Raw genomic sequence first — 12,310 nt, forward strand, 5'->3', positions numbered from 1 at the left:
TATATATATGTATATATACATATATATGTATATGTATATATGTATATATATATGTGTGTGTGTGTGTGTGTGTGTGTGTGTGTATATATATCTTATATCTTGTGTATGTAGATGCTATTATTTCTGTCGTGCTACTACGTGCGCCCCCTGCTGACCCGTGAGAGAACTTCTACAAAATCGTTTTGTTACGTAGACGTAATGACGTAACAATATTTTCGGGTGTATATATCCGGTTGTGTTGAATAGCTTTTTGGTTGCTTGTTTACCTATCAGATGTGTTAAATATATTTTCTTTGGTTTTATGCAAATATTTTATTCATTCGGTAACAGCTGTACAAAACCCAATGTCAGAATTACATTTCTGTGATTGAAATAGTATTACAGGTAATAGGTTATTAAGACTAGCTAACGTTAGCTCGCTAGCGAACTGGAGTTACAGTGCCGACTGACTGAATTGCAAACAACAGAAGTCAGGGCATGTTACATTTTTGACACATTTTTGTTTAACTGTGCAAGCCCTGGTCAAAACAAACACTCGACTTCAGGAGAAAAATGAATATTCTACCTAAAAAGAGCTGGCATGTTCGCAACAAGGACAACGTCGCGCGCGTGCGCCGGGACGAGGCACAAGCCGCAGAGGAGGAGCGAGAGGTCCAACGCCGTGTGGAGCGAGCAGAGCAGGAGGTAACCATAGGAACGTTGCCCTCCCATCCCCAAATTGCAAATTGATACATTCCTCATAGTTGATTTAGCATGGTCTGAAGTGACAACCAAACTTTGTGTGATACAGGAATGTTACGATGTATGACAGGTGCGATTTTGTTCAGAGAAGCGATGTATAAGAGGCATTGTTAAAATAGTATCAAGTCATACATGTGTACATGTACTTCATTGTTGCCGTTGAATGTTATGTAGGTAAGTAACCTCTTTGCTGTAGGCGCGAACAGAGCACCTGAGACAGAAGTCACGAGCTGCACTTCAACAGTCTGGAGCATGGAAGGATGAAGGAGAGGGAGGTGAGAGAGGAGGGGAGGGGAGTGGAGGAGTGGTGGAACACCTCAATCTATTTCCTCTGGAGGAGTCATCTGAGAAGAAAGGAAATGCAGAGTACCTCAAAGACCAGAAAGATGAAAAGGTGACCTTCCTGTCATTCTGTTATGCTTTCCCCCCTTCACCTGTGTAGAAATCAAGTTTCTTTGTGCACATGGCTACTGGTTTTTGCATCCCGCTCTAGTAACAATGTTTACCTTCTTGGGCTTGTTTCTCTCCACCTCAAAGCTTTTCTCTAGTGGATCTAGCCAGCCAATGACAGTGCCTGGTTTATTTAGTCCAGAGCCATTTCTAAACAGAGATCGGCCAATTCAGTTTAAGATTTTGAAAGCAAATGCGTACCATGTTGGAGATTGAGAATGCATATTGGAATTTAAATATGGAGTGTTCGGTGCTAATATGGAATATTTTTTAACAGATTTAATGGCCTGATGCTTATCACATCAATGGAAGGATCAGAGAATGAGATGTGAATAAATGTATTGAACTTTCCAAATAGTAATAGCTGGTCCTTGATTCCTCCCATCACAGATCATTACTTTGAATGATAATATTCTACTTATTCTAATGCTATGGTGATTCTGTTTTTGTAGGAGCGCGAGGAGCGTGCTATTGGTCTGCTAGTGTCCCTAGGCCCCCAACCTGGGACAGAGGTAACTCCATGGTACATGAAAACAGGCCAGGAAGAAGAGAAAGAGAAAGACAAAGAGAAAGACAACAAAGGAAAGAGACTGCCACTCAGTCAAGAGGAGAAGGAGAAGAGAGACAGACGACTGAAAGACATGCTGGACCCCTTGAAAGAGATGAAGAAAGCACTGGCGGTGAAGGATAGAAAAGAACATAAGAGTAAGAAGAAGAGGGATAGAGGGGAGAGGAGAAGCAGTGGTGGAGAAAGGTGAGAAGTTTGAGTCTTTATCGAGACTAGTTGTTTTATCTGTATGTCTGGGGGTGTTGTGTTTCTTTGATCAATCATAAGACTAATTAGCTTTGACCTAAAGGGGCATTAAGCAGTTGCTACATATATTTTTGGAATTCTAAATTAATGATGTGTACCAATTAATTCTTGAAGAATATACAGTTGAAGTCGTAAGTTTACATACACTTACTTAGGTTGGAGTCGTTGAAACTTGTTTTTTCAACCACTCCACAAATTTCTTGTTAACAAACTATAGCTTTGGCAAGTCATTTAGGAGATCTAAGTAATTTTTCCAACAATTGTTTACAGACAGATTATTTCACTTATAATTCACTGTATTCCAGTGGGTCAGAAGTTTACATACACTAAGTTGACTGCCTTTAAACGGCTTGGAAAATACCAGAAAATGATGGCATGGCTTTAAAGCTTCTGATTGGCTAATTGACATAATCTGAGTCAATTGGAGGTGTACCTGTGGATGTATTTCAAGGCCTACCTTCAAACTCAGTGCCTCTTTGCTTGATATCAAGTGAAAATCAAAAAAAATCAGCCAAGACCTCATTAAAAAAAAGTGTAGACCTCCACAAGTCTGGTTCATCCTTGGGAGCAATTTCCAAATGCCTGAAGGTACCACGTTCATCTGTACAAACAATAGTACGCAAGCATAAACACCATGGGACCATGCAGTAGTCATACCTCTCAGGAAGGAGATGCGTTCTGTCTCCTAGAGATGAACGTGCTTTGGTGCGTAAAGTGCAAATCAATCCCAGAACAACAGTAAAGGACCTTGTGAAGATGCTGGAGGAAACGGGTACAAAAGTATCTATATCCACAGTAAAATGAGTCCTATATCGACATAACCTGAAAGGCCGCTCAGTAAGGAAGATGCCACTGCTCCAAAACCGCCATAAAAAAGCCAGACTACGGTTAGCAACTGCACATGGGGACAAAGATCGTACTTTTTAGAGAAATATCCTCTGGTCTGATGAAACAAAAATAGAACTGTTTGGCCATAATGACCATCGTTATGTTTGGAGGGGAAAAGGGGAGGATTACAAGCCGAAGAACACCCTCCCAACTGTAAAGCACGGGGGTGGCAGCATCATGTTGTGGGGGTGCTTTTCTGCAGGAGAGACTGGTGCACTTCACAAAATAGATGGCATCATGAGGATGGAAAATTATGTGGATATATTGAAGCAACATCAAGACATCAGTCAGGAAATTAAAGCTTGGTCGCAAATGGGTCTTCCAAATGGACAATGACCCCAAGCATACTTCCAAAGTTGTGGCAAAATGGCTTTAGGACAACAAAGTCAAGGTTTTGGAGTGGCCATCACAAAGCCCTGACCTCAATCGCACAGAAAATTTGTGGGCAGAACTGAAAGAGCGTGTGCTAACAAGGAGGCCTACAAACCGGACTCAGTTACACCAGCTCTGTTAGGAGGAATGGGCCAAAATTCACCCAATTTATTTTGGGAAGTTTGTGGAAGGCTACCTGAAACCTTTGACCCAAGTTCAAGCATTTAAAGCCAATGCTACCAAATACTAATTGAGTGTATGTAAACTTCTGACCCACTGGGAATGTGATGAAAGAAATAAAAGCTGAAATAAATCATTCTCTCTACTATTATTCTGACATTTCACTTTCTTAAAATAAAGTGGTGATCCTAACTGACCTAAGACAGGGAATTTTTACTAGGATTAAATGTCAGGAATTGTGAAAAACTGAGTTTAAATGTATTTGGCTAAGGTGTATGTTAACTTCTGACTTCAACTGTAAGCTATAAATGCCTCATTAGCTTAGTTTAACTGTCATACCGCATCAGAACTCTTTTACTCTGTTTGTAAACCAACTATATGTAAACAAATACTATATTGCCCCAACTTTGTTAGAACTGTAATTTTGTGTATGGTCAGTCCTTGCATCCATAGCTCTGTCTATAATTTTGTGTATGGTCAGTCCTTGCATCCATAGCTCTGTCTATAATTTTGTGTATGGTCAGTCCTTGCATCCATAGCTCTGTCTATAATTTTGTGTATGGTCAGTCCTTGCATCCATAGCTCTGTCTATAATTTTGTGTATGGTCAGTCCTTGCATCCATAGCTCTGTCTATAATTTTGTGTATGGTCAGTCCTTGCATCCATAGCTCTGTCTATAATTTTGTGGATGGTCAGTCCTTGCATCCATAGCTCTATGAATTTGAGTAGTTACATTTCTTCAGCTTTTTACCGAAGCGGGTGGGGTGGCACTTTGTTATTGTTTCAACTCCACTTGGATGCATAACCAAGAGACCAAGTACACTGAGCCAAGTGGATAAGTGCACAAACAAGTGTACTGAGACTCTGGATAAACATGTGGTTGATGGAAACCACCTCTTCTCTCTTTTCTAGCTCTATTGAAAGGTTGCGAGCGGAGCGACTGCAGAGAGAGGCGGAGGAGAAGAGGAGAGCCCAGGCCCTGCTGGACCAGAAGAATGGAACCGGGAAAGAGAAGGAGCGACCAAGGGAGACAGAGGAGAGGGAAATGCCGTACAACAGTGCTTATTTCCCAGAGCTGGCCCGCAAGAGGCAGAGGAAAGACTGCAATGCCTGGAGAGATGGCATCTTTTGAAGTCCTACATCATGCAGTCTCATTGTTTGGGCAACAGACAGAGAACATTGAGGCATTCAAGATACATTTATTAGTATGTGAAAGACGCCGAAGACTTCGACAAGGACTAGAGAGCCTGGAAGGTTATTCAGTTGTATTGTTGTGAAATGTGAAGCGGTGCTTTTATCTTATTATTTTGCAGTAACATGGAGTTATGCATGTAGGCATATACTGTAGGTTGTTGAACTAGTGAACATGTGTACAAATATAGCTCAAAATGCTACATTGTTTACTTATATAACATATAGGCTATCCTGAGTATCCTAAGCAGACTTATTGATGATTGTTGTCATTGTCATTATTTCTAATGAGGTAGAAAAAGAAAGGAAACCAATCAAGAGATTTGGGACAGCTGAGTGTAGTATTGGAGTCTGTCTGGCACCCTGCTCAAGTGTGAGACAATACAGAGATAATTTTGCTCCACAACACAAGACCACTGTTCAAGTTGGAGTGTGTTTGATGTTTTACTATTGATGGCAACATTGTGTCACAAATGTAATTGTGTCAATTCAAGTCAAGTCTATTTTGTTTCTGATAATAGCATGTGCCAATTTAGGAGGGGTGTGTGTGTACATGCATCTGTTCTGTTTAACTATCTGATGTAGACAGAGTTTAGGGTGGTTGGCTCAACTATTATTACACATTTTCCATTTCAATTAATTCAATAAAAATGTTAGGCCTGCCAATTAACAAAATCCTGTGTTCTCCGTTATTTAGCTTATTTTATACATACCCCATATCCATGCACCACCCGAATGACTAACCTAAAACATTTGAATATAGCAATTTCAATAGATTGTGCTACAAAACAGAGTTGCGGCAGTATAATACATTCATTTGTCTAGCAGGTGCACACAGACGCACAGCACCGCGAAATAAAACGGGCCCGAGACAGTAGAGTAGAAGCGAGACAGACGCACTCGCATGAAACCACGGGCGAACCATGATAATGCAAGCTCACTTTTGTCTGACGTAGCCGACGTTTAACGGGAGATAAATACTACAGTCTACCTCGTACTGTTGTCGTAGGGGAAAGAGCAGAAACGGGAAAAATAGCGGATGGTTTGACCTCATTGGGGTTATTTGTTATTTTCTTCGCCGTTTTTGTGGAGAGACCACTGATGTAACGGTTCTGGATTTGATGGGTTGGGTTGGCAGGACGGGATGCACAAAATAGCGTATTTTACACCGTGTTTAGTTGCGGATTAGGAGAGGGGGATCAAACGGAGGAGGGGAAGAGGGGAACACAACAACAAGGAGACGTTCTTTATTAGCCGGGGGAAGACAGCGCCAGACCAGGATACGGTAGCGGAGAGAAGGAGAAGACCGAAAGCGTCGCTCGAATGATTGTGCTGTGGTGGATCCCGCGACGATGCGACGACACTGCTGGGTGATAGTGCTGGCGGGGATGTTGTCGTACTTCAACCCGGAGAGAGCCCTTGGAGCCCCGCAGAGAGAAGGTGAGTGGTGTCGGTGAGCTGGAATGATATTGACGCTGTGAGAAAGAAGAGGGGGGAGGTGGGAGAGGGGATAGATGAGAGGGTTATGAATAGGTACTCGGAAATATTACGGCCAAAACACACTGACACAGCCTCAACAATAATACGATATATTAGATCTTTCTTAGCTGATATGATTAGGCTATGGTAGCCAATATGCCTTTATAACACTGGGGAGGAAATCAGAAAGACAATGGCCACATTATTATCATCAAGTAGCCAGGAGAATTCGGTAGGATCTGCGACCCTATTTCGGTGATATTTATCAATAGCATTGATGGCATGTCAAAACGGAAATTCGCCCAATGAATTTTAAATTAATCGCCACTGTATCATTCATGTGTATATCAAATCTATATTATCCCACTTGGGTTTAATGATACAATTCTTTGAATTTCTATTTAAAATCAACAAAATCAGTTTTATTTTGTCCTCCTTTTATTAGGCATCGCAGTGTTTTGTTTGTGTATTGTCGTTTGCAGTCATGGTGTTCTGGTGTATTGTTTTGATAAGAGCCGTAAACTGGAGCTGGTGGAATAGGCCCCTGCTATGTGTACCTATTTATATGCAGTGTATGTCTGGACAGCTGTCTAGGGATAGAATAATAGAATTGCCTAGGAATTGTGCATATATACTGCCGATGGATAGGCTACATAAACTATTATTGTATTCTACATAGACTTATGTGAAAGAGTTTGAATTTCATATAGGCCGACATGTTTTTTCTATTTTATCAGTTTCCAATGTAATTCTACTGCCAGGCCATAGGCTTGCATAGGCTGCAGTCCAGTCCAGTACATAAATCAACGAAATTACATTTATCATCATTTGCATTACACATTTATGATGAGTCAATAATTCATGTATCTTTCTCAAATTCATACTCATGATTTTTAGTAGCTTTTCTTACTTAGAATTTACACGTCACTCTTGAATGTGTTAGAATAACATTGACCATTATGTTTTTAGGTCTTCGTAGAGGTTTGAGTGTTTATCTCATAAAACAGCTATTGGAGGATGGAATCATACACCATATGATCTCAAGACATCCTTAATGCTAATTACAATGTTCAATGTTCAATTATGTTATTTATGTATTTTAAAGTAGTGCTCAAAGTGCTTCATAAATGTATTTTTACGGATAACTTGCATTTTCCACTCATGAATGATCTCATGAAAATATTCCATTGATCAGAAAAGCCCATTTGTGATTGGATTCCCTTTCAGTGTGTTATTGGACGTCTCTGTAAGATTTGTGTACTGTCTAGAGGGAGGCAGAGGAGAGGATGTGCCAAAATGGTTCATCACAGTTAAGCTTACACATTGATCTACCAATAGGGTAAACATCAATTAAAGCCTTTTGTCTGGACTATTATTGGACTGTTGATGCATCTTCACGCCATGCTTTCAGTAATCAATGAGCTCATGAAATGGATGGGGAAACATACATTTGGTTTTGCATTATTCATTACTGTGTCGTAATAGTGAGTCAATATCTAGAAGTAGTGATGAATACAGGGCATGATGGAATAGGATGAGCAGTGGAGAACAGAGTAGCTCTAGTACTTGTGTTTTCTGGTTCCAATGACACTGAAAATGCTCACACTGTGGTTGATATTCATAAGTACTGTACTGAATTGGCACTTGACCTGCAAGTGTATTGACAAGTATGTGTACTCAGAGGTTCACCTTCTGGAGTTGGAGAAGTGTTTTTGTAAAATTGTATATGGGGAAAAACAAATAATATTGACAACAAGTTCATCTAGAAATATGCATTTTTGATTGTGGCGATGCTGGTTTTGATTTGAGGGTTTAATATTGAAAGATACAACAAACAAGTAGTAGCCTCCTGTTGTGAAGGGTTTTTAACCACCCTGCCCTCCCCCTTCTCTTTTTCACAGATGGTTCACTCCTCACAAACGGCCAAGTTGAGGTACAAATATATTAAAAAACGCCCCAAACTCCTCCTTCTCACCTAGGTAGCCAACCTCCCTGATTTGAGTGATTCTTTTCCAATTTTCCAACCCTCCCCCGATAGCAATTTCCCCAAAATGACAACGCCACCCCTCCCTGCTTTTCAACTGTGTTTCCTGGAAGGAATGTTGTTTTTTTGGTACCCCCCCCCCTCCTCCCCCTCTTTCCTAACTGGAATGGTAGACTTCCCTGATTTTAACTTTAATTCTGATCTCTCCTCTCTTTTATTGATTCTGAAGATGGTTTCCTGACTTTCCTCCAAAGTTGATTTCCTTTTCCTGCTTTTCCCAAAACTCCAATGACAGTTGTTCATTGGGGATTCTCCGCTTTGTCTCAAACGTACCTCTATTGAAACAATTCCAAAGGTTTTCCTCCTCAATCTCAATATGTAACAATGACTTTGACCCTTTTCAACCCAATTCTCTGAAGCCTCTCTTTCCCCCACTCACTCATCCACTCACCAACACTTCAACCTAACAACTGTGTGTTTCCTTCAGGCAGTACTACCTGGCCGATTAACCATATTAACCTTTTCCTCTCCTCCTTTTCTCTCCCGCCATATCTCAGTCTCTCAATCCAGGGCTGCGTCTCTCTCTTCTCCGCCCTACGTCGTCATCCTCATCTCTTGCTCGGGGCTCGTCTCCTTTGTTTTACTGCTCTTCACCTGTCTGTGCTGTAAGAAGGGAGGAGTGGGATTCAATGTAAGTCTCCATCATGTAAGAGACTTATTCACACGTCTTGTCTATTGTGTTGCACTGTCTGCATGCATGTTGTGTAGATCAATAGATATAGGCATCATATTACACATTGGCCCTTAGGGAAACTCTAAACATTGAGGGCTGTAACAATGTTAAAGCATATGGGAATGTCCTGATTTGTCATGGAAGGGCCCAGCAACACAGGGGCGGTGGGCATCCACATAATTCAAACCCTCTATGAATCTATTGTCTTTGAATCTGTCATCTTTGGATGGTTAATTGTTTCTTTGGCTGCATGTGCAGCACCACATTTTACCAGAAGTATTACAGATGTTGCATGAGCCAGAAAGCTTAGGGTCTGATTACATTTAATAGATTTCCTCATATTAAATCCAGATCGGTCTTTCTTTGTGACATTTCAGCCAGCACACTGGGTGCATCTCAATTATCTAAAGTGGCTCCCCTCCCTCATATTAACTTATGTGAAAACACAGGCAACAAGGGGAAAGTAAGATGGTGTCTGCCCACCAGTTATTTGTTTACACTTGCCCAATTTCATTAGAAACGTAAACCACTTTAGGGTATTGACACATCCACTAGAAAAGCGGTCACCAACCCTCATCCTGGAGAGCTTCGGGTGTGTAGGGTTTTGTTCCAGGACAGGCCAGAACTAACACACCGGATTCAACTAATCAACTACGGTAATAAACAAGAGTTTAATAAACTGAATCAGGTGTGTTGGTGCTTGGCTGGAACGAAAACCTGCAAACCCTGTATCTCCAGGGACCAGGTTGGTGATCACTGCTTTTCAAACTTACAATATCTCTAAAGCTTCTACGTTTCCTCTGTTCTTTCCTGTCAAATCAGGAGTTTGACAATGCAGAGGGGGAGGAGTGTTCTGGGGGTTCTAGCCCCGCCCAGGAGGACAGTCTGTCCTCTTGCCCCTCCCTCCCGGAGGTCTACACCCTCCCACTCAGGGACAGGGCTAACTGCCCCGCCCTGCAGGATGGCTCAGGTAACTAAGGCAGACTCTCTGTAGCTGGAGCAGATGTCAGTATATAGCACATGAATATTAGCAAGCTTGATGGATATCAGAAAACCACAAATCATGTGTCTTTCTCTTTTCATCTCCTCTATTCTGTCTCTAAAGACTCTAAGTCGAAGTACTTCCATAGGCACACTCTCAACTACCTTCAGGAAATAGGAAATGGCTGGTTTGGAAAGGTGAGATCACCAACTCATACCTCCACCCTCAGTTGTGACGGCATCATGTAATGGTGGTAGCTGGATCTGGCAGTTCTTCCAAATGTCTCTCAACCCCATGTTTCCTCTAAAAGACGGATCCTTTTAACAGCTTCTCAGTAAATCTAATATTGGCTTCCTACCAGCTCTCATGAGTTATGTCTTCTTCCTACACCACTATATTTCTGATCTCTCCCTCTACCTCTACCTCTCCCTCTCTATCTCTCTCTCTCCCTCTCCCTCTCCCTCTCCCTCTCCCTCTCTCTCTCTCTCTCTCTCTCTCTCTCTCTCTCTCTCTCTCTCTCCCACTCGCTCTCTCTCTCTCTCCTTCCTTCTCCTCTCTTTCCCTCCTCTTCCCCTCTGTCCCACATCTCTCTTTCTCCTTCCACCTCTCTCCCGCTCCTTTCCTCTCCTCTCTCTCCCTCCTCTCTATCTCTCTCCTGTCTGTCCCACATCTCTCTTTCTCCTTACCTCCTTCTCCCCCTACCTCTCTCCCTCTCCCTCTCTATCTCTCTCTCCCTCTCCCTCTCCCTCTCTCTCTCTCTCTCTCTCTCTCTCTCTCTCTCTCTCTCTCTCTCTCTCTCTCTCTTCTCCCGCTCGCTCTCTCTCTCTCTCCTTCCTTCTCCTCTCTTTCCCTCCTCTTCCCCTCTGTCCCACATCTCTCTTTCTCCTTCCACCTCTCTCCCGCTCCTTTCCTCTCCTCTTCTCCCTCCTCTCTCTCTCTCTCTCTCTCTCTCTCTCTCTCTCTCTCTCTCTCTCTCTCTCTCTCTCTCTCTCTCTCTCTCTCTCTCTCCTCTTCTCCCTCCTCTCTATCACTCTCCTGTCTGTCCCACATCTCTCTTTCTCCTTACCTCCTTCTCCCCCTACCTCTCTCCCTCTCTCTCCTCTTCTCCCTCCTCTCTATCTCTCTCCTGTCTGTCCCACATCTCTCTTTCTCCTTACCTCCTTCTCCCCATACCTCTCTCCCTCTCTCTCCTCTTCTCCCTCCTCTCTATCACTCTCCTGTCTGTCCCACATCTCTCTTTCTCCTTACCTCCTTCTCCCCCTACCCCTCTCTCTCTCTCTCCTCTTCTCCCTCCTCTCTATCTCTCTCCTGTCTGTCCCACATCGCTCTTTCTCCTTACCTCCTTCACCCCCTACCTCTCTCCCTCTCTCTCTCCTCTTCTCCCTCCTCTCTATCTCTCTCCTGTCTGTCCCACATCGCTCTTTCTCCTTACCTCCTTCTCCCCTACCCCTCTCTCTCTCTCTCCTCTTCTCCCTCCTCTCTATCTCTCTCCTGTCTGTCCCACATCGCTCTTTCTCCTTACCTCCTTCTCCCCCTACCTCTCTCTCTCTCTCCCTCTTCTCCCTCCTCTCTATCTCTCTCCTGTCTGTCCCACATCTCTCTTTCTCCTTACCTCCTTCTCCCCCTACCTCTCTCTCTCTCTCTCTCTCTCTCTCTCTCTCTCTCTCTCTCTCTCTCTCCTCTCTCTCTCTCTCTCTCTCTCTCTCTCTCTCTCTCTCTCTCTCTCTCTCTCTCTCTCTCTCTCTCCTCTTCTCCCTCCTCTCTATCTCTCTCCTGTCTGTCCCACATCCTCTTTCTCCTTACCTCCTTCACCCCCTACCTCTCTCCTCTCTCTCCTCTTCTCCCTCCTCTCTACCTCTCTCCTATCTGTCCCACATCTCTTTCTCCTTACCTCCTTCTCCCCCTCCTTCTATATATCTCTCTCTCTCTCTCTCTCTCCCTCTCTCTCTCTCTCTCTCTCTCTCTCTCTCTCTCTCTCTCTCTCTCTCTCTCTCTCTCCTCTTCTCCCCCTCCCTCCCCCCTCTCTCTCTCTCTCTCTCTCTCTCTCCTCTTCTCCCTCTCTCTCTCTATCTCTCTCCTGTCTGTCCCACATCTCCTCTTCTCCTCCCCTCTATCTCTCTCCTGTCTGTCCCACATCTCTCTTTCTCCTACCTCCTTCTCCCCTACCTCTCTCTCTCTCTCTCTCTCTCTCTCTCTCTCTCTCTCTCTCTCTCTCTCTCTCTCTCTCTCTCTCCTCTTCTCCCTCCTCTCTATCACTCTCCTGTCTGTCCCACATCTCTCTTTCTCCTTACCTCCTTCTCCCCCTACCTCTCTCCCTCTCTCTCCTCTTCTCCCTCCTCTCTATCTCTCTCCTGTCTGTCCCACATCTCTCTTTCTCCTTACCTCCTTCTCCCCATACCTCTCTCCCTCTCTCTCCTCTTCTCCCTCCTCTCTATCACTCTCCTGTCTGTCCCACATCTCTCTTTCTCCTTACCTCCTTCTCCCCCTACCCCTCTC

The 12,310-nt window shown here is 43.5% G+C and overlaps 2 protein-coding genes across 2 annotated transcripts in view; both read left to right on the forward strand.

Annotated features, from left to right (window-relative positions):
- Window positions 1–195: 195 nt before the first annotated feature.
- leng1 (leukocyte receptor cluster (LRC) member 1) lies at window positions 196–5,317 on the forward strand. The gene is made up of 4 exons (XM_052495094.1): window positions 196–684; window positions 938–1,135; window positions 1,644–1,945; window positions 4,358–5,317. The coding sequence occupies exons 1-4, from the start codon at window positions 553–555 to the stop codon at window positions 4,575–4,577; spliced, it is 852 nt and encodes a 283-aa protein (XP_052351054.1). The 5' UTR covers window positions 196–552; the 3' UTR covers window positions 4,578–5,317.
- A 152-nt stretch (window positions 5,318–5,469) lies between these two features.
- lmtk3 (lemur tyrosine kinase 3) overlaps window positions 5,470–12,310 on the forward strand; it is a 15,930-nt gene continuing 9,089 nt past the window's right edge. The window contains exons 1-4 of the mRNA XM_052492674.1: window positions 5,470–6,076; window positions 8,657–8,790; window positions 9,655–9,802; window positions 9,938–10,011. Of these exons, the coding sequence (XP_052348634.1) occupies window positions 5,989–6,076; window positions 8,657–8,790; window positions 9,655–9,802; window positions 9,938–10,011 (444 nt within the window). The 5' untranslated portion in view covers window positions 5,470–5,988. The remainder of the gene's footprint in view (window positions 6,077–8,656; window positions 8,791–9,654; window positions 9,803–9,937; window positions 10,012–12,310) is intronic.

This window comes from Oncorhynchus keta, chromosome 34 (genome assembly GCF_023373465.1).
Source record: "Oncorhynchus keta strain PuntledgeMale-10-30-2019 chromosome 34, Oket_V2, whole genome shotgun sequence".
Lineage (NCBI taxonomy): Eukaryota > Metazoa > Chordata > Actinopteri > Salmoniformes > Salmonidae > Oncorhynchus > Oncorhynchus keta.